The sequence below is a fragment of the Aphidius gifuensis genome, linkage group LG4 (genome assembly GCF_014905175.1).
Source record: "Aphidius gifuensis isolate YNYX2018 linkage group LG4, ASM1490517v1, whole genome shotgun sequence".
Classification (NCBI taxonomy): domain Eukaryota; kingdom Metazoa; phylum Arthropoda; class Insecta; order Hymenoptera; family Braconidae; genus Aphidius; species Aphidius gifuensis.
The window spans coordinates 16880080-16906848 of NC_057791.1; the positions used below are offsets into that span (position 1 = coordinate 16880080).

The 26769-nt window shown below is 25.7% G+C and overlaps 1 protein-coding gene across 1 annotated transcript; it reads left to right on the plus strand.

Moving 5' to 3' along the window:
• Positions 1-2805: 2805 nt before the first annotated feature.
• LOC122855331 (tyrosine-protein kinase Dnt) lies at positions 2806-24236 on the plus strand. The gene is made up of 8 exons (XM_044156619.1): positions 2806-3610; positions 18663-18790; positions 20944-21350; positions 21450-21635; positions 22569-22707; positions 22797-23089; positions 23413-23572; positions 23663-24236. The coding sequence occupies exons 1-8, from the start codon at positions 3508-3510 to the stop codon at positions 23909-23911; spliced, it is 1665 nt and encodes a 554-aa protein (XP_044012554.1). The 5' UTR covers positions 2806-3507; the 3' UTR covers positions 23912-24236.
• The last annotated feature ends 2533 nt before the right edge of the window (positions 24237-26769 follow it).

A 26769-nucleotide genomic window follows, 5' to 3' on the forward strand; every position in this document is an offset into this window, starting at 1 on the left:
TCGGTGAATGCGTTAATTGGAGACTGTGTGCATGATCAAGTAAACAACACGATTTTAAAGCGGTATATATTTTACTTTTTGCTTCTGAATAAATTAAAAAAAATATATATAATATTATCAACAAAAGATTTTCATTGAAAGTTGAATAAATTTATTTTTTCTTTCACTTGAAATTAAATTATACATTTGATAAATTGAAAACAAAAAATTAATTAAAAACTCGTTAGAAATATTAAATTTTTAATATATAAAAAAAATTAATTTAAATGTTTATTTAAAGTTTTATTTAGTATACTAAATTTATATATACTTGATGATGTAATTTAAGCTCACATAAATTTATTAAACTTACACTAATTGCAGAGTGTTTTAATTTAAAACGATGGTGATTTATTTATTAATTTTTTTTTCAAATTAAATTAAGACGAGTTTGTGTGTATACTTGAATATACTTGAGAAAAAATGATTAATATATGTAGTTGTTTTTTTTTTAATTATCAAAAATAGCTTCTGTTTGCATTTTGCTGTGAATTTTTATTTTTTTTTCGAAGTATATTATTATATATAGCTTGAATATAACATAACGTGTAAAGAAAGTACCGAGAGAGCAAAGCTGTTTCGTCTGACATACGACTGTTTGTCCTGGATTACGTATTAAGTCCCGACAAAGAGGGCCTTTTTTAGTTTATATATATATTTTTTTTTTTGTTAAGGTAAATTCTATCTCGTATATATTTGATCTAGATTAAAAGACCAGCAGGCGTCGCGGCTTCCAGGCCTTTTTGTCTGAAAAAAAAAAAATTCATAAATATAATCATTATTCAAATAAAAACAATGATATTATTTCTTTTTTTTTTTTAATTCAATTTATAATTCAAAAAAAAAAAAAGGAAAACTACTTGATAGACAGTAAAAATAAAAGGGGATTTTTTTATTTACAAATATGATTATAAATATAATAATAATCGTCGAGATGATAAGTGGTTTTGGCAAATTAAATTTACCTGTTTTATACGTGTACATGATATTTGCAGTATGAGAATAATGGTGAAAGAGAAAATTAAATAAAAAAAAAATTAATCGACAAGGATATAAATGGCAAGATTCAAGGTTCAGTTTGTCTTGATTGGTAATTGTAAATTAACTGTGAATACAGTCTTGCTAACAAAGTGTAAAAAATAGTAATCACATAATAAATATAAAAATATATATAAAAATTATATATTTTTTTTAACTCACGTATTATTCAATCAGCTAAAAATTTATATAAAAAATTAATCTCTGCGTATAATGATGTTTCTCAACTCGATTTATGTTTCATTTTTTAGAAAATATAAATTACAAAAAAATTCGTATTAATATTTGATGGAAAATTTAAAATATAAAAAAAATATTATTATCAAATTTGTAAAAAATATTTTCGGACGATTAGATGACCCACGATTTATTTGATTTTTTTTAACCTACCCTATTTGTAAAAATATTATTAGGGGATGTTTAGAGGGTACATGTAATCATAAAAAAAAATTTAACAATTCAAGCATGAAAAATAGATTTTTGATGTGGTAGAAAAATTTTCTAGCAATATGTCGTTTGAAAAATATGTAAAAATGAAAATTTTTTTTGATCAAATTTCATGAAATCCCTGAGGCAATTTTAAAATTTTATGTAATACATATTCTCAGAAAATATACCAGGAGTATCTTCTTCTCAAAAAGATCAAATATACAAAATTTTGAGCATCTCAATTGTAGAAAAAAAAAAAAAAAAAAAACAATAGTATCTCTATTGTTCAAAGAATAAAATGTTAGCAAACATTGCAAGATCGTAACAAATTCATATTGTCATTCGACATATATGAAAGCGAACAAAATCAATTCATTCCAGATAATATTGTCACAAAAGTATTGAAACCACCTTGGTCAACCTTGTATATATTTTTTCCTATTAACTTTCTTATTCTCTTTTATTTTATTTTTCCAAATGGTTTCCTTTACCACTTGTTATGAATTGTCTGAAGCCATTTTACTCGGAAAACCATTTATCTATTTTCATGGATCCATGTATCTCCTATAACACACCAGGTGCATTTTCAATTGTTGTAGAAAAAAATTGACGGGGGTCTAGTCAGTCTCAAAGAAATAAAAAAAGTCATAGAATATATTTGTGAATATTATGTTATGTAAAAAGACAACTCAAAAAATAAAATACAATAGATTTTTCACGAAAAAAAAATATTAAAACTACCTGTTACATTTTAGAAGGTTTAGAAAATTATCAAGTCCAAGGTAATATCATCAACTTGTGAGATCAACTTCAATATCTAAAATGAAAAAAAAAGAAAATTCATTTAATTTACAATATTTCTATGTATTTCAAGCTTATAATAATTTATTTATCATGAAAATTTAAAGTTTATTTTTGCTATTTAACGTCCTATACAAAAAATACCACCCAACTTTTTTGGTCTATCAAATATTTTATAAATTCATAGTGAGTATATATGAATAATAAGTAAATAATTTGATAAATCTACTAACCAGTAAGAATACTAATTGACATTGATAAAAATAGTAATTTCATTTTAGATATTAAGTACAATTGATGAGTCTTTGGACCTCGATTTTTCGTATTCTACAAGCGAACATCTTTTTTTTTTCTATTTGTTATTCTTCTATATTTTTTTCTGTCTCTCTTGTCAATATGTCTCTCTTTCTCCTATGGTTTTAACCGTGATGACTCGTGTAAGGTCGTATCAACTCGAGTAACATCGGTCTGGTGGCTTAACGTCGACCCTGGACGACCCATGGCGGCTGTAGCAGAACTGGTTGTGGCATTCACGAGGCAACACATACAGTTTTTACAACGCCAATAAAATAACATATTCAACAATTTATTTATCTTAAATATCACAATCATTTAAATTATTTAATATTTTTAATAACAATTATCATACTGTTTTAATTATTGTGATAATTAGTGGACAATTATCGTTAACGTGTTGCTTTTTTATCATCACGTGCAAGTGTTTAACTGTCAAATGATTATATAAAAAAAACAAGAATTGTGCGTTTGTGTATAGTTTGTATATCAATGCTACTGTCGGTTTTTTATTTTATATAAAAATTCATCGTGAGTTTTATAATTTAAATTCAAATATTTACAAATGAAAATTTAAAATGTTCATGTTGTGGTAAAAGTACACTTGAAGTGCATCATTATTATTTGAGAGTTTTTTTAAATATTATTTATTAATTTGTTGTATGAAAAAGTGCGAGTGAATATTTTAAATGTGAAATTGAACCAAGTTTAAAAACGTTTTAAGAAATTATTAATTGGAAAATATATTACGTAGATTTTTCGATTTTTTTGGAGCAATAAAAAATTATTTTATTTGTGATTGACGAAAAAGTTAAGGCGCGCGCATATACACGCGGTATTATCTGTCTTTGTCAAACATATATAGTATTTGTGGTACACGTGGTTTTTAAAATTATTTAAACAATCATGATATTGTTAAAATTATTGGTGTTTATGTTTATCATTGCAAAGCCTTGTTATGGCTATTTTAATTTTTTTCTCAACAAGGCTGAAGTTCGTAAACTTATGGGTGAGTTTCTTTTTTAAATTTATAAATTTTTATTTATTTAAATATTATAATAATTTATTATTAATCTGATTACTCTGATTTTTTATCTCACTAAAACTAAATACAATATTCAATCCCAAAAATAAAAAAATGAAACCAAAATCAATCAACAAAAAATAAATATTAAATCCCAGAAAAAAAAATAAAATAAAAAAATCAGTTCAGCTTTTAAAACCCATAAAGATTATTATTTTATTTTTTCAATTTTTGTATGACCTTTTAATTTCACATGAAAAAAAGCTGCTAATAAATTGCTGTCATTTGATTTTAAAAATTAAATTAAAAAAATTAAAAAAATATTCTTTAAATTGTTAATCGAAAAAGCATATTCATTTATGACAGTGGTTTTAATATGTGTCAAAAAATGCGGTAAATTCAACACCAATAAACATTGGTAACATCACATTCCCCACGAATGATTTTCACAACTGGAAATAATTTGTTTTCAGTTCGTTGGCTTGCAAAAAATTTTCAGCTCGCTGATTCGAAATTGCATGATGCGACATTCAAACACCTGAACATGAGAATTAGTAAAATTTTCTTCCATTCCCCATTCATTCTACTTTATTTATTTATTTTTAAAAAACTTTTTTTTTTATTTATTTTACACACAGTCTGGCTTGTTACGTAATTTGCCCAATTTCAAAAAAAATAAAAACCTATTTACCCTTTTTCTTTTTATCTTTGAATTCTTTTGAATTCTTCAATATTTTTAGAAAAAAAAAAAAAATGTAAGATAAATATTTGATGATTTAATATTAATATAAACTGTTGATGGGCAAAATAGATTATCTAAAAAATGATGAGAGACTTAATCAACACCAGTATAATATTATTGATGATTTTTCATAAGAAAAATTGAACATGTCTATTCCCCTATTGCTCTAGATTATTTTTTCTATCACACTCTATTGTTAGACATATGAAATTCGAAATTGTTGAAATAGCATATGAATTTTTTTGTGTCTGTTTCGAGTCAATTTATGTTATTTTATTAATTTTCCATGTTGCCAGAGACATTTAAATAAACACATTATATATTTTTTATTTTTTCAATTTTATTTCTAAATAATCTTTCCTAAAATTACGGTGTGTTTGTTTAGGACAGATCTCTGCACTATTTAAAATTTTTTTAAACCTCCCCCAGGTCATTTTTATATATTTTCTAAACTTGCTGCTGGTTGGTGTATTTTTCTATAGTTGAATCAGACCAGATCACGAGAATACACATCAATACTATATGCTTGTATTTTCTTTCTCGAACCTCGAGGGGTTTTGCCTGGTCGAGTCGAAAAATTTACGATCCATTACACCTTCACTGGTCGAACACAGTCTTATATTTTTTTATATATTTTTTTATTTTTCTTTTATCTCGCGGTTAACCCGTGTATTTACGCACCAATACGTATATTTACGTACATGAATTATATATCGTGATTTACCATCAAGCATGTTCAATTTCATGATAATGACGTGTCGACAGAAATAATGGATAATTTTTTTATATTTATTTATTTTTGACACAATAGAAACTAGCAAATTGTAATGTTTATTTTTTTTTTTAAATTTATTATTCATTATTATTTTATTTAAAATTCAAGTCCATACAATAAATATTATAATATATTTTTTGTTTAGTCGTTAGTCACATGTACTTACTCATCTTTGGGTTCGAAAAAAGTTTTAAAAAAAAAATTGACCGGAGAGTCGCCGCACCTTTAATCTGATGTATGAAAGTGTTTCGAGGTAATAAAATATTATAACGAGGTCCTTGTTAAGCTATATTTGTGTATAGTATGTTTAGACCTGGTAGGGGACCAAAATTCTGTGTGTGTGGACCCGGTTTTCTAGTTTGTTTAGACACCGAATAATCGAGTCTCATCTTATTTTTTTTTTTTACTCAAGATTCTTTTTTTTTTTTTTTTACCATCTTCGTATTATCCTAGTAGCATCTCATTTTTATAACCACGAATATATGCACAGTTCTTGACGACCATAAAACTATATACACACGCACATTTAAATAAGAAACTCGAGATTATGACTTTTTTTTATTGAAAAAAAAATATTAAAGGTTTGTCGTTAAAACATGTTAGAAGATCTTTTTCGATATGAACAATATATTAAATATTAAAAAAAAAAAAAAATGTTATATTCGTCTTAAATTTCGTGGTCAAATGTGGCTTCTTCCACCAAGTCAAGAACTTTGATAAATCAATACTCTCGTTAACCATGTAAAAAATAGAAAAAATAAAAAATCTATCCATAAAACTAGTATCGATAACTGGATAAATCATTCTACTTTCTCGCATTACCCAACTGAAAAACGTCTCGTTTTACAATGCACAATGAAATTTACTTTTTTATTTTTAAATTGTTCGATTGCCAGTGAAATATAATCTATTGTCCTGCAGGGTTTTGAGCCTATTCGTTTATTCACTCGTAAAATAATCATAACAGTCATAAAAACCCAATGAATGTTCCCCGTTGAGACTAAATCACTTATGAATATATTCATAATTTTTTTTTTTTAAATGTACCTGTTGTTGTTGTTTTATTTTAAATTTTTATTTGCTCGTCATGATGAATCGACTGTGGTTTTGATGGATGAACAAATAGCAATGTTGTTATCTATATATTGTGGTGGTAATCGTTTATATTTCTCAATTTTTATTTTTAACAGAGAGACATATTATAAAAAAATTCCGATAGCAAAAAGCAATTTCAAAGGGACATGAATCAACCACCACAGACTCTCTGTTGGCTATGATTTTTTATATTTATATTTATACTTTTTTTTTGTCGTTGAATTGCTAATAAAACTTTCACTTCTTTTGGCTATTTTCCTCACGCTTCTACTACACCATCCAGTATAATAAATTCATTGCTCGACAAATTTAAAACTCGAGGAGGATATACTTGTTCGTAGTTTATTTTCCAATTGGAGTTCTCGTTGAAAATTTAAAAGTTTCCGGTAATTTTAAAATTATAAATTACTAAATCTTTGAGTTAAAAATTTTAATCTTTTTTTTTGTTTAAAAATAGTATATATAAATTTTATTTTTAAAAAAAACATTGTAAATTCAACACCACATAAATAAGACAACTCTTTTGTTGAATAAAATATTTTAATATTAAATATTTAAATTTTTTTTTAAAGATAAAAATCCTCATCATCATTTTCCCACTGATCTTAAAAAATGCTCATTTAAATAATTCAAAAATAACTATCCATAACATTGATGTTTATACAAACTTTGTAGATAAAAATCACTAAACAAAAAAAAAATAATAATATTAATGTTGAAATTTTTTTTCGAAACTTATCTTGATATAAAATTTCACAGAATTGATTATAAATATTTATTTATTTAATGTTGTAAATTAATATAATATGAATTATATAAGAAAAAATAATATTTCAATATTAAAAATTTAATTTATTACTTGAAAAATATATTTTATTAACTTGTTTTTTTTCTTTATTTTATTATTATAACTTGTAAAAGTCATTTCGAAAAATTGTGGTCCAAGTATTCTCAGTAAAACTTGTCCAAATAATCTGCAGAAAACCAAAGAAAATATACAAAAATAAATCAAAAGATTTACTTCAAAAAACGTGCAAAAAACATCTTTTTTTTTATTGAATAATAAATTAAATATTCCGTTAAAATTGGACAAATCATCTGTCAGAAGGTCCCATGTCAAAACAGCCCTCATCTCGGATACACTTAAAATATATTTTTATTTTTTTTTCTTGACTTCATGGTGGTGTAGCCTCAGGGCCCAATAGTAACTATCCCCACTCCTGATAGGGAACTTCTTGTTGGCAAGTACGGCCCTATCTTGTTAGGGCCTGACATGCCTATCTTTCTCTCGATTGTATTGCCAAGGTAGCGCGCAATGGGCCTTTTTCTCTCAAAGGACCCGACGGGGATCCCATAAAACCGTTTATATTTACGTACACTGGCGTCACTTATAGTGGTCCTTATATTTTTTAAAATTCATTTTCTATTTAGATTATTTTTTTTATTACCTTTACTTTATTTTAAAAATATTTGTTTTATTTTATTTTATTTTTTTGTTATTATTCTTTTTATTTTGCAAACATTTATATAAATTGAAAACGTTTTGAATTAATGAAGCTTGATTAAGAAACCATAAAAATATGCATTTGTATAATGAAAAAAAAAAATAAATAAAAAGAAATGAATGAATCTTTACATAAAAATCCTTTAATCTTGGTTGACATTAATAAAAAAATAAAAAAGAACTCAATTTGAATGAGAAAAAATTGCAAGTTGACGTTGCACGAAAAGTGCAGTATGTCACGACATAGTGAATAGTAAAAAATTTAAAATAAAAAAAAAAAAAGAGTAAAAGTCGTTTGAAATGTTTTGTATAATATATGTACAATGCATACATCTTGCTTTGGTTATACACACTTGGATCGATAAATGTGCATGATGCACGTGCCAAATAGTGGGTCTTTTCAAGTTGGTACCTTGTCGAATAGAAAGTGCACAGTTGAGATTTACCTTCAACAATGGAGCGTGTCTCGGTCATGCTGATGAAGATGAATAAAAGAACGGGGTGTGAGTTGGAAAATATAAAAAAAAGGGAGAGAGATTTTTATAGTGTGAAAAATAGCAAAAAAAAAAAATATATATATATGTAAAATGAGGACAAAACCAAGTGCTAAAAGGCGACAAAATTTAGGCCAAGTGGTATTTGACAGGTTGTGCATTGAATTGACTTGCTTCAATATTACTTTTTTCTTAAATATATAATTTAAAAAAAAAAAGGGTCAAGTAACACATTAATAGGTTAAAATTTTTTTACTTAAAATATAAAATTAAACTTTTATTTTATACAGAGCTTATATTTTTCCATCAAGTCGGTTTTATTTTTCTTTTTTTTTTTTTCTTTCGAGTATATTTATATGTCGAATAAAATATCGTGACTTGCTGCGCCGTTGTGAGCATCAATTTGCCTTCAACTCCTCGTTAAGAAACTCGCAATATTACCACTTGTGGTGTGACTCAAGCATATCCAACACACCACGTGCATACATTTAAAAACCAAGAAAAAAAATAAATAAAAATTCCCATTTACATGAAAATGAAAAAAAATATCCATAACCATTTCGAAGACGAGTTGTACAGGAAAACCCCCCGTTGATAGTCTTGTAAAAACAATTCACAATAAAAAAAATAACTTTTTTTTTTTCGTTTCATTTTAAAACCTGACACAGTGTTATTTCAGGTCTGAATACCATACCAAATTGCAGACTATAAACTTGTTAATAAATTTAAAATATACAAGCTTTAAATAAAGATAGAAAAAAAAAAAATTACACCAATTTTATATATCTTTAAAACACAAAATTATTTACATACAAAATTGAATGTGTTTTTTAAACTATCTGAATTTTATTTTAAGCTTTATTTCTTGGTAGAAAAAATAAAAAATATAATAACTTAAATTTCGTGTCTTCCGCTTCACTGACCCTTCTCAAATTTACAAAATTTGAGCATCAAATTTCCCAACGTTTTGTGATGGTCTCTTGAGGTTATATCAATCGAATATCAAGGAGTATATAATGGAATTGACTTTGGGATTTTTTCTCGTGGACCCTTGAGGACAAAAAAAAGCAAATTCGATAGGACATAAGACGGTTCATGTCACTTGCCAGTCACAGCTTGGATTTACCTCAAGTCTCAAGAGATTTTCCTAGATTTTTTTATTCTGCAAAGTCAACGTATATAAAATTTTCTTGTGGGAGGTACCAAAAAACGAAGAAAAAAAAAATAGTAATAATCGTGGGGTTTTAAAAAGCACTCGGAAAAAAACGAAAATAAAAATTTCTCTCTTTCTCTCCCCTAGCATCATCATCATCATCATCCACTGACATTATTCATCATATTTTTAAAAAAATATTCTCATCCCTTTTCGTATTTATCCGCATCTAAAAATCTTTTAATCCTCGTCAACACATACGTGTTCGACGTTTACCTGAATGAATAAGGCTCTTGCTATTTGATTGACAGAATCTTAACGAGCATCTGTTAGTCTCGAAGATGAGTGATCTTAAAAAAAAATATTCAGACTCTTCGTATATTTATTAAGTCCTACAATGACGTCTAATAATAAAATCATCGCTGTTTATTATTATGCATTTTATTTATTTTTATAATACTATCATTATTATATTTCTCAATTTAAATTTAATTAAATATTTTCTTTACTTTTTTAAGTTGCTCTTCAACCTGATGTGTTTGATCAGTTTGAACAGGTACTTATGTACAATGACAAACTAAAAAACTGTTAGCATTTATTTTTCCTTCATCAAACAATTTATACATAAAAAATATTCGTCTTTTATAAATTATATATTCAGAATAACTTAAAATAAATATTTATATATATTTTTAAATGAAATAATTTATTAAAAAATTGAATAATAAAATAAAAATAATTAATTTAACATTATTTATTTTTTAGTTTAATAAAAATAAAATTAGTAATTACTGATTTATTTATTTTTATTTTTTATAACCCTTGAGACGATAAGTCTCTTTCGTGCTCTTGAATATCTACAAAATTCGTATTTCGTTCGGTACACAATTTTCTATAGTTGTTAGAAGAGAGGGTGGTGGTTCGGGGAGAGATTGAGGGAGTTGTAGAAGAGTGTCTCCAAGGCTTATCTTAACATCGACGCCAAGATCGAGGGGACAAGAGAAATAAGCAAGCCCAGGTCGAGCATCGAGGACCCTCAAAGAAGATACTATAAAAAAAAAAACTGAGACGAAAAAAAAATATATAAAAAAAAAATTTCAAGTTTTCGTCTGCATCAAGTTTTGGGATCTGCTAAGGAGAAGATTTCTCTCTCACGATAGGGGGGCTTTTCTGGGGACTGAATGACCCCAAGGGGTCCCATACGACCCAATACCATCTAAAAGTTATAAATCGTTCACGACATTTTATACAAACGTCACCACAGGGTTTCCTCAAGTAAAAAATAAAAAAAATATACAATTTTATATTCACAAGTGAAAAAAAATTATCTTATTTCAATTTTTCACCAGATGGTGGTATTCTTAGAAATTATTTACTCATTTTTTTTTTTTTCATTTTTAGATAACATATATTTTTCCAATATGAGGTCAATTTTTATCAATAGTAAATACTTGTAATCAATTATTTAAAAATGATTACAAAATTTATAGAAACGTTTTAGTTTTAAAAGAAAAAATAATACATTTAGTTTTTGTTGTATTTATGATAACTATTATTTTTAAAAGCAAAAAATGATGATCATGATGATGATGATAAAAAAAAGAATAAGGGAAAATAAATATTTATTTTTTTATCTTGTGAGAGTGCTGCTACAGCATAGTTTCAAGTGAATCCAGACGTCTCATAATCCAAGAAAAAGGCTTCCGCCCCCAAGATTAACTTTCCTTTATGGATCCTAAAAAATAAAAATAAAAAAAACAAGAAACGCAAAGTAAAAAAAAAGTAAAAATAAATAAAAAAATGTCTCGGCAAGGATTTTTCCGGATTAAGATACACGCGTTGTAAATCTGACTGGTCGATTTTTTTTCCTTTTTCATTTTACATCCATAGAATATTTTTTTTTTTCATTTCATTTTCATTTTTTTCTCGGCTATTCATCCAATTTCCATTGCCTCATATAATCTGCGTTTTGATTTGAATTGAATAATAGAGCGAAAGAAAGAGGGAAAAAAAAAATATATATATAGAAAAATTGTATTATTATTTTTTTAATCAGACGAGTATTGTAAAAGAAATAATTGGCAAGTCAGTTGAAGGATTTCACACGTATATTACTACTGTATATCGATAAATCCAATGGAAATTGAGTTGACGATTTTGTTGGAATAACTAAGAACTTCTGTGGCAAGTCTGTGTGGTTTATATTGAAATCAGAAATCAGATATATGTATAGATTGGATGAGAATATAGACATGAATTAACGTGAATGTTTGGTGACTGAGTTATGCGACACATGGCACGACAACTATTTCTCTTCACTACATCTCAATCAGTGCTCTCCATCTGTTAATTCTCTCTTTTTTTTTCCGACCCCCCTTGTTGATATTCCCCCTTTAAATTCTATCCACTAATAAACTCGACAAACTGATGGAAAATCAGCGAAACACAATCATGCCTAGGGGTTGTCAAGAGACAATATTATTTTAGCTCTAAATTCAACCAACTTGAACACGTCATAATAGGAAAAAAAAAAAAAGGGGCACATCATGGTTTACTTTGGAGTTCATATTTCAACTATTCAATGTCCCCTGTGATGAATACACTTAGACTATACTGTCTCATGTGTTTTATTTCTCACCCTTTTTTCCTCTCTCTTCTCACTTTTTTTTTTTTAGTTTGATTTACAGTTAAATAAATATACATGTCGTTGAATTTTCTCGTCTTTTAAAAACCACAAATATGTTAATTTTTTTCTCCTTCAATTAACAAGTAGTTTTTTTTAAATATATTATTTTTCTTTCAGTAGTTTATATATATATTAAATATTTACCTGTATAATTCTAGTTACTGTTGGTGTTATAAGCATTGTTTAAATTATGTTTGTTAATATATACATGGCAAACTTGACGCCCATTCACGCCTACACAAAATGTAATATGATATACTCAAACTTAATATCCACAAACATCATATAAATTTAAATATTTTTATTTACTTTTTTATTTTACACACAAGTAGGATGTTTCTCGTTATGGTATAAACTGAATAATTATTTATTTTGCAAGTCCATTTATATTATCAACAAGTGACAAATTACTTAATCATTCTTTTTTTTTTTTTATTTATTTTTTATATTAAAGATAAATTTAAAAATCCATTTTCAACCAAGTCATAAATTAATTGTCAAGTATATAATAAAAAAAATAAATAAAAGACTTGATAAAAAAAAAAAAGAAATTTATACTCAATGTTAAATACAACCAAACGTAAATAAAAATAATAAAAAGACAAATTGGCTAGTTGTTTTTTTTATTTTTAAATTGGCCTGTTTGCAATTTCGTCGACTAGACCATTGAATTTTTATATTTTTTATTTTTAAGGTACAATAAGAATGTAAGAATAGTGTACCAGACCGAAAACCATTGCCAAGTGTTCATGAAAAAGTCCAAAAAAATATTGAGATAAAAAAATTCCTTAGATTTTCGTTGGTTTAAAATGTTGAATATTTTTATTATTTTTTCAAGTAGACTACGACCTTTACCCATCTTACTCAAATACCAACAAAGTTGAATGCATCCATATACATTTATATATCTTAACATCCGGGTTTATAATCCTTCCGGAGGGACAAATGGCATCGTAAAGTCGCCCTCACATAACCAGAGGCCAAAAATGTATACTTAAAATACCAAAAACCATGAATTTCATTTCAAACTTAAATCTAAATTGCCATCACATTTAAATATATCAAAAATATACTAGAAAATATGTATTATCATGTGTGAATTACTTCTATTTTAAGAGGGTTAAAATAGACGCGTATAAATTCAAACACACCCTATCACTTTTTAAAGGATAAAAATCCAAATGAAAAATAAATAAAAATAATTATATATTTGTCGCATGCACATGGGGTAAATTTTATTTTTCTTATTATTATATTTGTCATGTGGGTTTATTTTATTTATATGTATTTTACATATTGTATATGAAAAGAGGAAATAAAGGTTGGGTCAAATATATACTACAACTACTTGCATTTTACCTTATGGGTTATTCAAAAGTACCCGGACTTTTCTCTCTCTGTGTCCTGATGTGGTCGTCGTTCAATATATGCAAAACAGGGTATTTTCTGTCGCGTTGTCATTTATTATCTTAACATATATATATATTTTTTTTTTCATGGGTGTGGGTGGACATTGAATATGGCACACATGATGCACATGAGAAATAATATACAAACTTTTATGAATGCATCATGTGTGCCATTCTACCAACAAAACAAATATATATTATATATTTTTTTATATATAAAAATAAAAAAAAAGTTTTGTATACTTTACTGAATGCAAAATTATATATATTAAATATTTTTTTATCATTTTTTTTTATATTATAAATATGACAAAACAATGATAATAACAGACAAACTTTTTTTGTTGTCAAATCGTTTTTTTTTTTTTTCTCACCAAACACAAGTGACAAATGAAAAAAATGTCGAGGTGTGAAAGGGCTTATATTTATTCCCCTCTTTTCTATTATATTTCTCAAAATAAACTTACACAAAACGTCTGTGTACTTATCGTCTGGAGGAAACGAAAAAAAATATAGACTAATGTCCATTTGTATTGTATAAAAAAGAACATTATTTATTTAATATTTATCAAGAATAAAAAAATAATTTTATAACTTTAAAATATGATGAATTTAAAAATTCACTTTTGCTGAAATATAAAAATAAAAAATTATGGTTTATAAATATTTCTAAGCAAAAATTTTGATGGTATTGTTGATGGGCGTTGGTTCAAGTAAAATCAACGTTTTTTTTTCTTCTTTATTTTTGGATCCATTTTGGATTTTAGCGCCTTGGCTATTGTGGACCTATTTGATCCATTCCCTTTAGTATTATTGGGTCGTACCTTTACTCTTGGCATTCATGTCTTTTGTGATATATTCAGTGACACCACCGGGCACGGTGGGACCTTGTTATAATAGTCGGGATCTTGGTAGTTTTTTTTAAATATTTTTTTTTTTTCTAAAAGGTGTCGGATTCTAGGGAGACCATAGTGAGTCGATCAAATTTTTCGATTGTAATATATTTCAGTGTGTGTGTCTGTGTATTTTGCTGTATGCATAAAAACTTTGCATTCAAAAAAAATTTATTATTCATTCTTCATTTTTATTGTTATATATATTTATTTTTCTTCTTTTTTTACCATCATAAAATCCCAGCGTTCTTATATGCATTTTATTTTTATTTTTTTTCTTATTTCTCATCCGGTTTTTTTTTCGTTTCGTCAACTTGGCTCAATGCACGTATTTTGACAGTCGAGGACACGGATGTCTGCAAAATTTTACCGGGTGTTTCACGCCTCACTATTTAAATACAATTTTTTTTTATTTTTTGTTAATCATATTATCTTGTGTTTATAGCTTTTTTTTTTTTATTTAAATTATTCTAAATTGCGTGTGGTTTTGTTCAAATAGATTTGAATAATTTTTTCTTATTTAATTTTAAAAATATAAAATAAAACTTACCTGGCTGAGGAAAGGTTATAGTAATTTTTTACTTTGAAAATTTTTGAGTACATGAAACTGAAGTATCATCATCTTTTCTTTTACTTTATATGTAACTTTTTATTTTTATTATAAAGAAAGAAAAATACCCAACGAGAATATATACTGTTATAAAAAATCCCTTGTACTTACCTATCCACTATATATATCTTGGTTCATACTTGCGACAATTGTGTCTGGGGCACCACCAAGAGTCCTCAAGGGTCGACGCCTTCGTTGAAAAAGGCCTGTGTTTTCTACTCAATTCTTAGACTTCAAAGGGTCTTTTTTTTTTTTTTTTGCTCTACACATGACTACTTTTCTATTTTTTTATTTTTATTTTTTCTATTCTTTGTAACCTACCTTCTCAAGATATGAGTATGTTTCTCACTTGATAACATAAAAGCAAAATTTGAAAAAAAAATGAAAAAAAAAAAGCTCCAAGTAGTGACCGAAATTAAATTGAAAAGTAGTCTCTTTGTATCGTAATTAAAAGACAAAATGACGTCGAGTGAAAATGCTATCAGTGTTGGAAAATAGCCCAATGGGTTATTATTACATTCACACACACATACACATACATATTTTAATGAAAAGTGGATTTAATTTCACGAGATTTAGGACATACCGTTTTCCACAAATGGTGCACGTTTGTACAACTAATATTATATGTGCAGAATACCAATTAACCAAAATGGTTAAATGTCTAAATTAAACTTTATGAATTTCCAAACACGTATTATATACATCTATAATTATTATGAATATAATTTCACGTTGTAATTAACATCTTGTTATTACAAAAATTCCAATCAACTTAATAAATCTCAATTTCATATAATATGTAGTTCAAAATTAATGTATCATTATTTACCAAACTATTTTAGGTAATATAAATTACTAAAAACCAGCAAATGAGATTTAACATATTATTTAATATTTTTTTTTTTAATTTATAAAAAAAAAATAGACAAAGAGATAGAAAAAATAAATAAACGTGCAGACGATATATATCTGTTGCATCAGTTTAAGATAATAAAATGAGTAAAAAAAAAATCTAAAGACAGGGGTATTGTCTCATGCTGATTTAAAAATTCACTCGTGGCTCGTTAACCAGTGCTGGTATATTATCGGATGCTCTTCGAGGCCAATGTAACACAGCCGGAACCAGCACGACTATATACACTGTACCCTTTAACATCTTTTATACATATATATTTTTTTTTTTTCTTATTTATATCTTTGGGAATAAACTATCTCTCCCAATAGCTTCTGAAACACACACATGTATATTCAGCGTTTAAAAAGAGAAAAATAAAAAAGACTTATTGGTAGGGGAGGTTTATAGAAAATGATCATATATCTCATTGGCCAACTGAAAAAATAATTCATGTTTAAATTTATATTTATTCGTTTATTTATATTTTAATACATGTTAACATTGTATATAACCATTATCAAATATTATATGTATAATCATAAATTTATATATAATTTTATTTGAATAAAAAAAAATTTTATTTACCACTCGAGACACATCAAGTCACTCAACTATTTTATTATTTTTTGTGTTTTGACTTGAGTATTATGTGGTGTATAAATAAACATTTATAAACTAATTTAAAATGAAAATTATGGAAATCATAAAATTCGATAACACGTTCAATGTTTTTTTCCTTTGTATTTATTTACTATATTTTTTTTTTTTTTGTTACTCAAAAGTGTTATTTAAGATGTAAAAAAAAAATACAAAAATATCGATTTTATAAAATAATTTTTCGATTACAAATTCAGCTGTAAATATCAAATTATTTATCGTATAAATTTTTTTCGATTTCGTTTGTATACATACGAGTATAAATTTACCTCAATTTTTTTTTTCATTTCCAATTTTTCTATTTTGTTTTTTTCATTGTAATTATTATTTTTATTATCATTGTTATATTTTTACCTGTCGGCTTTTTTAAAGGTACATAAAAAGAGGTGAATTTATTTTATATAAATTTTTTTTTTCGGGTTTATGTGGGTGAACAACAAGAGATCCTAAAAGATTTTTCAATATGTACACGCGGTTGTATTTCATGTATAAAGGAAAAATTTTTTTTAGTAACCTTACACACTGTCAACAACACACCTGTCAAATGCCAGGTTCCAAAGCATTTTTTTTTCTCCTATTATTAACAATAATACATATTTGTATTGAAAAAACAAAAATTGAAAAACAATTGATTTTATTTTTCAAATAATAATCATTATATTTTTTATAAATCAATAATTAATTTGAATTATTTATTCAATTAATAATACAATCGTTGAATATATTATTAACAACATTTAATAATAATATTTCATCTAATATGTAAATTTTACATTGATAGAAATATGTTTATACAAGAAAAATATAAAATTAAATTTTCACACATAAAAGCTTTTAATGCATGCTTGAATAATCATCCATGGTAAAACTAATTTAACTTAAGCCAAGCAAAGACACAAGAAAAGGATATTTATCATCTATATATTGTATAATAATAATGTACATTTATGTATGTATATTGTATGGGTGTTGGTATAAGCGCACGGGTGCGAACAATGAACAAAGCAAAATCTCTCAACACGACTAACAATGGACTTTCAGGATCGTTCGGGTTTTGCACACATTATTATATCGATACCCCTTTACTTCAACGATCCGCCTATCGTAAAAAAAATTATATAAAAATATATATATATATTTTCTTGTCTGTTCTCAAGGCAAAGTGAGTGTACTCCATTTTCTACTCCATTTTTTTTTTTTTATTTATAAATCAGAGTACATCCTTTCACAGATTTTTCATAAAATATTTTTTCTTTTTTAATTTTAATAAAAACGATTACTTTGAGTTTAAAAATAGTGAAAAAAAAAATTTTTATTTTTTTATTTTTCACATGGGAAAATTCATTTAATCGCTGAGTTTTTTTTTTGCTTCAAGAGCAATTGCGTATATTTGAGGCATTATATAGTAAAATCAATTTTATGGAAATGAATGGGGATTTGTGAATTCAATTTCTTTCTGATAAATTGATTCGTTGGTTGGATTTTTTTTTTTTGAATATATTTTTTCAATGATAAAGTAGGAGAAAAGGTACAAAAACGTGATATGGGGAGAGACACTGGATACAATGAAATGTCGCGTGGGTCAATGTAGATAAATAATAAAATATATATACAATGAATATAAGAAAATAAAGAATTTTTTTTTTTTCGAATGAGTCACGGTTGCTTCGCGTGCGCGATATTCGATATTCGATATGAAAACCAGTATTTCTGGATAAATAAATTTCTTTTTTTTATATTGTTTTTTCAGCTGTGTATTACTGGAGTCACTTTTAAACTTGGTAAATAAAGTCCATCGATGTGATATCGCTGTAGACAACAGTCACGAAATGTCTGCATCCACATGTTTTTATTTCTTTAACATTTACCAAGTGTGTTGTTATCGGTTTCGAATAATCCTCAACACCAATCGAAACTGTCTTAACGTTTTTTTTTTTTTCTCTTTATTTCTCACTGATTACATTGACACTGCCTCGATAAATTTAAAAATAAAAACATCCAGAGCGATAAGAGCTTTTTTTCTATTCAATATATTCTACAAAATTAATAAAATTAAAATATCAAGTAAATTTAACAAAATTTATGTACGTTATTTATGAATTTTATTATTTTTTGTTACAGGTTTACAAGCTGAATTATTTTATGTCAAAGAAGGAGTTGTAAATGACTATGCAATGAAATTTATACTTCAAGTACCAGCACAAACTCAAGAGCTTCATTTTACATGGGAAAATCTTGCTGGTAAATCTGTAAGTACAAAAAAAATTACTTATTTTTTATATAAAATATTTAGTCTTATTAAAAATTTATAAAATCAATTTTTACAATTTTTTATTTCTCTTTTGTATTTTTATATATAAAACTTTTTTCATTGCGAAAATATAAAAAAATTAATTTAACAAGTTCATAGTTTACTGAACTTGATGCTTAGTGAGAAAACTATTTGAATATAAATCGATTGTTCAACTTGCATGACCACACTCCTTCAATTTAAAAGCAAAAAATAATAATAATAATAAAAACTTTACCAATATACCAATATGAACACAAAAAAGAAAAAAAAGAATTTCAAGCTTGACTACACGATAAGATTATTTTGATAACCATATTATACTTAAAAAATTTATTATACAATTTTCCATTTTTAATTTAAAAATATTTAATGATAAAAAAAAAAAAAGAAAGTTTTTTAAAAATATTATTTAAAAATTTATTATTATCTTGGCTACTGAATTATTCTGTATATAAAAAATAAATGGCAACAAAAATATCATGTTACAAATATTTTTGCTGTTTCTATTTCAATGTTTTATATTTATTTATTTTTTTTGATACTGTTAAGACAAGTGATACCAAGATGATAAAGTCAATCTCAAGAAATTTAATATTATTTTTTTACATTCCATTTTATTTTCATGTATCGTATTTCAAATTATTTTTTTTATTTTAAAATTTTTCAACAATAATAATGATTTTTTATTTATTCATTTTATTCATGAATATATTTTTGGCATGTTGATACTGTACGACAAGGTATAGATAATATCAATTAAGTTATGTAACAATGTGACTCTAAATGATTATCAAAGTGTTGAATGTAAATATTTGAGTAAATTCATGACACTAAAATTGACTTGTTCAATGTTAAATAAATATAAAAATCATTGCCAAAAAATACAAAAATAAAATTCAATGGTATTTGTAAAAGAACATACGACAAAGTGGTCAAGCCACTTACTCTTCTTCTTATATATTTTTTATGTTTGATTTTTGTCTTTTTCTCTCAATCACAGTCACCATGTTTGGACTCTAATGTCCCAAGACGAATGAACGAGTTGAATTTAAAGCAAAAAAAAAATAATCCCTTTACTTCTTGATCTTTCTCGATCTCTATACGTGAAAATAAAATGTGAAAAATAAAAAGACTTACAGTTGTCAAAAGAGTGACGGGGATATGTGTGTGTACTACGACATCCGTCACTTCATGACAAAATCGAATTTGTTACTCCAAGTCCCTTTAAACGAATCGTGCTGTCTGACAAACTGCATTCTCCCACTTGCTATAACGGGATCGATCAAACCAACACAAATGTTAAGTTTAAAAAGGGTAAATTTGGCAAAAAAAAACGACATGTATTTATTTTATCATCATCGACAAATTGTTTTCACTTTATTTAATTTTTTTTTTTTTTTATATATTTTATAACTTGAATATTATTGTTCATTTTTGGATATTGCAATTTAAAGTTTTTTTTAATTTCAAGCCAAATAAAGTATTGAATTTAAACTCAAACTTTTTATTATCATATTTAAATGAAAAATTATATTAAAATTTAATTAAAGTTGATTATTTGATAATTTAATATTTAAATAATTCACATTTAATTAACAAGCAATATTCATACACATAAATACAAAATACTTTCTCACACATACATTATACATTATACCTTATTTCTTGCTCGGATAATCCTCATCTCGATGCTCTACTTTACTATACAGTTTTACTGCAACGGAAATCGCTTTCCAAGAAGTAAAGGCAGTTGAGATATCCCTTTTTTTTTTTCATGATAAAAAAATAAACGAATAAAAAAAAAAAACAACAAGTAGTTTAAACATTTCGAGATTCCAACGAGCTGTCTGATCATCTCAGTTTTATTTATTTTCTTTTTTTTTTATTCTTCTTTTTCATTTACGTTTTCTTTTTTTATGTACTTGTTTTTTTTTCAAGTCAATCATTTTCTTCATTTGGTGTATTTACTTTTGCGCAATGTTTGCAACGAAAAACAAAAAAAATAAGAAGATAAAAAAATTAAAAAATGATTTTATATAGAAAAGTAAAATTTACTTGATAAATGGTATTTAAAAATTTTATTAAAATTGTATTTAAATTAATTTACAGTTGCAGTATCAAGTGTTAGTTGATATAAGTACTCCAGCAGCTTTAACAAGTACATTGGATATATCTGAAAATGGTGAAATACCAGTTGGTAATAAACAAACATGGACATTATCACTTCATTGTGGTCCATATGATGCTGAAATTGATCTAACAATACGTGTAAAAGTATTTTTAAATCGTCGTAATGAAACACATCTTGAATTTAGAAGAAAAAAAATATGTTTAAAAGCTGAAAAAATTCATCATTTGGAAGAAGTTCTTGTTGCTGCATCTGGTACAACAACAGGAGGTCAAATTTTTTATGCTGCTATTGGTTGTGCTTGTGCATTTATTGCAGCAATACTTGTTGTTATAGCTGCATATTATGTACGTGATAAAAAAACAAGAAGACACCGAGATCCACTTCAGTAAGTTTATTTTAAATTTTAATTTCTTAATTATATTATAATTCATTTTTTAATTATTAAAATTAATTATGTTTTTTTTTCTTCTTTTAATTTCTACAGAGAATCAAGAGCTTTAAGCTCAGCTTGTAGTGTTGAAAGAGGTACTGGTATTGGACCAGCACAAACTTTTCTATCACCAGAAACTCCACCACCACCATCATGTGCTTCAGCAACGAGTTATAGACGACTCGATGATCGTCCAAGTCGTGAACTTCATGAAAGAATTCAAGAAATCACTGTACAAAGGTATGAAACTTGAGAAAAAAAAAAATTTCCTCTTTTTTCTTCTACAAATGTTTTGCTTCATTCAACTTGAAAGTTTCGAAATATATATTTTTCTTTTTGACACAATAAATTGTTTTTTTTTTTCTTCATCAAACTACAGAGAAAAACTTGAGAAAACATATTAAACAAAAAAAAACAAAAAAAAAGTATAAAAAATTGTTTTTTTAAAATAGTAAAAAGAAAAAATAAAAAAATATTCTTTGATGTCATGCCAACAATAGATTTTTCTGGGTTGAGTAAACCTAACTTTTACGTGAAAAAAAAAAAAAATATATAAAATACAAAATTGCTTCTGATACTGCAACCGGGTAAAATGACAGTCAAAAAGTCACGTACCAATTTTGTGGTACTAGCTGTAACAAACACAAATACAAACCCCAGTAAATTTCGATTTTATCGTTGGTCTCTCAATCGATAGACTTGTGTTCTTGTATATATAAAACGAAAATAAATTTAAAATTATAATAATAAATAAGCATTTAAAATACAAGTTAAATATAACACAATGATTAATATAATTTTATATTTGACATAACTGATGTATGTCTTGTTTATCATGTGTTTGTAATATTTTTATTTTATTTCTTAAGACGAGAATTTTTTTAAATTACGTAATATAATGATTCGGGAGAGACACATTTACACTGTAACACTTTATGCACATAGTCATGATTAATGAAGATTGATGAAACATCCAGGGGACACGAAACATAATTCTTTGGGTGTTGCTACTACTAATTTTCGAAATCCCAAACTCTCAACTAAATTATAAATACATTTTAATAAAAGAAATTTATTAAGCAATATACTCATTAAATGTACATTATTAAAATTGCTATAAATAACAGCAAAGTATTCTTTTAAATTAATTAGTTAATTAATTTTTTTTTACAGATGTCGAGTGAGACTTTTGAGCATTGAAATGGAAGGTACTTTTGGACGTGTTTATCGTGGTAGTTATCACGAAGAGGGTGCTATAACACCACGTGATGTTTTAGTTAAAACAGCAGCTGAACATGCATCTCAAGCTCAGGTAAGTTATCTTAAATAGAAAAAAATAATAGCAAACATTAAAAATAGTTATAATTATCTAATATTATAATTTAAATTTAATATTTAAAGGTTGCTTTATTATTGAGAGAGGGTCTTGCATTATATGGATTAAGTCATCCAGGATTACTTCCAGTTCTTGGTGTATCAATTGAAGATAGAAGTGCACCATTTTTATTATATCCACATACAAATTATAGAAATATGAAAAGATTTTTAATAAGATGTAAACAAAGTTGTGAAGGTCCACCACGTGCACTTACAACTCAAGAAGTTGTTGAAATGGCATTACAAGCAGCAAGAGGAGTACAATATTTACATAGAAAAAGACTTGTACACAGAGATATTGCTGCTAGAAATTGTGTGTAAGTATTATTTAAGTATACATATTTATTTGAGTCCAATTGGAAATTCTATTATCGATTTTTTTTATTATTGTGAAATAAAAAGTATATTTAAAATTCAATCAGAATGAAAACAGTGAGCGTATTCATTAAGAATACGTCAATACGTCATAAACATAAATTTTAATATTTGTATTAATAATTATCAGCATGATTCAATGATCATTCACAATTCAAGCATGACAATTGATTTTAATGAAATATTAATTGAATTATTTCATTAAAAATTAATTATTATTTTATTATTTATATTAAATTATAAATGTTTTTTAATATTATTACAGTGTTGATGATAACCTGACAGTACAGATAACAGATAATGCACTTGCAAGAGATTTATTTCCACAAGATTATCATTGTCTTGGTGATAATGAAAATAGACCAATCAAATGGCTTGCAATTGAGAGTCTTCTTAGTAAAACATTTACAACTTCTTCTGATGTGGTAAGTTATAAATAATATTTTATTTTTTATGTTCTTTGATTATTATTTAAATATATGTTTAACATTTTTATTTTGTTTTGTTTTTCTTAGTGGGCATTTGGTGTTCTTTTATGGGAATTAACAACACTTGCACAACAACCATACGTTGAAGTTGATCCATTTGAAATGGCAACTTATTTGAGAAATGGTTATAGACTTGCACAGCCAATAAATTGTCCCGATGAATTATTTGCAGTAATGGCATACTGTTGGGCAATGTCACCCGATGAAAGACCAACATTCAGTCAACTAATTGTATGCCTTCAAGAGTTTCACACTCAACTAACCAGATACGTTTAATAACTATAATTTAATGCAAAAAAAAATAAGAAAATTATTATATTTATCAAAGGCTGTTTCTAAATATCAGACTTGCAAAAAAAAAAAAATATTTATCTTCAATTTGCTTGCAAAGTTTTAAAAGAACAAAGAATTTTTTTTTGTTTTTTTTTTATCTATGTATATATTTTATTGGTAATTATAAATGTATATTATTTTTTTTTTTTTCATAGTTGTTGTTTTTTATAAAAAACAATAGAGTATTTAAAAATAATGGTTTTATACTAGTGAATTTAACAGTAGATTATTAATGATAAAAAAAAAAAAAGAAAAATTAACATTTTTGCATGAAAAGTTTTATTATATTCACTGCCAAGTATTAAACAATGCCAAGAAAAACAAAAAAAATAAATAAAAAAAAATATGTATACAACAATTAGGATATAATGAGAATATGTAATATGTGATAGACAATTCTCACTTTTTTTTTTTATTATCCAACGTGCCAAGTTAATTTTTTTTTTTTTTTTTTTTTAAATTTTTGTATATATTATATATAACATTATTATTAACAATTATTAATTGATAGGTTGAAAAACCTAATTTATCAAAGACTGTAAATATCGAACAGATAAAAAAAAATATTATATATTAAAAATAAAACCTTGACGTTATTGATATCAAACAATAAATTTATTTAATCGTGTAAAAAAAAAAAAAAAAACGACATAATGATATGCAAACTGGGAAATTAATCCAGACATTTTTTTTAATACTTGTCATGAAAATTATTCTTTATAGGCGTTGCCGAACATGAAACGGATGGAAGACATAAATCTTGAAAATTATTTTTTATTTTCAAGATATACGCATAGAGACGACATTTGAACGAGTTATTTCCGACTCAAGCAACTTTAGCATGCTTTTGCAAATTTATTTTATCCCTCTGAAATATTATTTTTAAAACTTTTTTTTTTATATATATATAAAAATAAAAGTTGTATTTATTTAGATGTAATTTTTTTTAAATAATTCATCAAATGATAAGACGATGTCGTGCTTGAGTAAGTAAAGTTGTATTTCGTGAATTTTATGATTATAATTATTAATGGTTTGCCAAAAAAACAAACGTCTTGTTTAATATGATTAATGATGACATGACATGTGGTATTTTTTTAAATTTAAAAAACTGATATAAAAAAATATTTTAAATCTTTTATTTCTTTATATTTATTTTATTTTATTTAGATATATATTTAAATATTTGTTTGTATTTAAATTCAATGATTTTATATTTACAAATATTTGATAATAATCGAGTGTAAATATCGGAAATGAATTTCTGTTATTATCCGGTTCAAGTTCTCCTATTTTCAATATCAAACAATGTCCATTAACAAACACGGTATATCTACTTTTATCTATACAAAACAATGTACACATTGAGATGATTGTATCCTGACTATTCTCCCTCATTCAACAACACAATTAGCCACAGTACATTAATCATGACTTATCCTAAAAATGGCTTTGTAGAATCAAAATAAAAAATAAAGTCATTCAACAAAAAAAAAAACAAGTAAAACAAATATATCTCAGCTAATTACATGATGCAAAATGAGTCATCATGTAGTTAAGTTTAAAATTGATCACCTGCAAAAACATAAAAAGAAAGAAAAAAAAAATCATATATAAACAAAACAAACATCTGGATTGTTAATTATAAATTTTTTTTTATCTTTCACTCCAAGTGGAAAATAAATTCATCAGTTTTATGACCTTGCTCCTCCTCAAGCATCTCTTTAACAGAAAATAAAAATATATTATTACTCGGTGAATGGATCATTTGATATATCATTCAGTATTTTTTTTTTTTTACATAACAAATACTTGATGCACATTTATTGCATCAAGGTTTATAAAAAAAAAAAAAATACATATATTGACTACAATAACTAAAGTGACTAATTTGATATAAAAAGAAAGGGTTGCTAAATTAATTTGACATAATATAATTATGATAATAGAAACAAAATAAAAAAATTTTGATTCTGAAGAAAAGTCAAAAGTTTAAAGGTAGTTATGGGGAACACTTCAAAAGCACTTTGAAGTGTGATGGCAAGAGGCCATGATGGTTAATGAATTTCAATGGGCTTGTTGGACAGGGGGTGGTGGCAAACCCTTTTGTCTGGGTGTCCCCTCTTACTCAAACGTTATATTATATAGTATCCAAAATTGCTTTAAGCTAGTATATAGACTTGGTGCAATCATCGTGCTTTGTATGACTATATATGGGGTTGCATTTTCTCTACAAGAATCTCACCCTCAATTTCTCCATTTAACTATCTTTCTCTCTCTTTTTTTTTCTGTTCCCCTTAAACCCTCTATTCACTTGTGTTGGTACATATATAACTGACAAGTTGATAATAGCATTTGGTAATAAATGTTGCTTGCTGGCAGGTCGTAAACGAGCTAGTTTAGTTTGTTACTATAATACCCAGTCTCAATTATTATCAGTCAATTTTTTTTAGATATTATTTTTTCATCCGTGAGGAAAAAAAAAAAGATTACAACTTTCTGGAGATACTTAATTGGATCGTAAAAGATATAAAATTATATCGAAATCAGCAGAACAGTTGGAAAACTCTTCAAAGAATTTAAATTATAGAAAAAAAAAAAATTACTTTTTATTCATCTTAATTATAATTTTTATTAATATATATATTTTTTTCCTTTTTTAGCATTGAGGATCAATAATTGTGTTGTATTATTTTAATGAAAAAATTGGTATGTATATATAAATTTTATTATTACTTATTCATTTTCATTTTAAAATAATTTTATTATTTCTTCCAGGAAAAAGTTACCAAGGGGTTTGC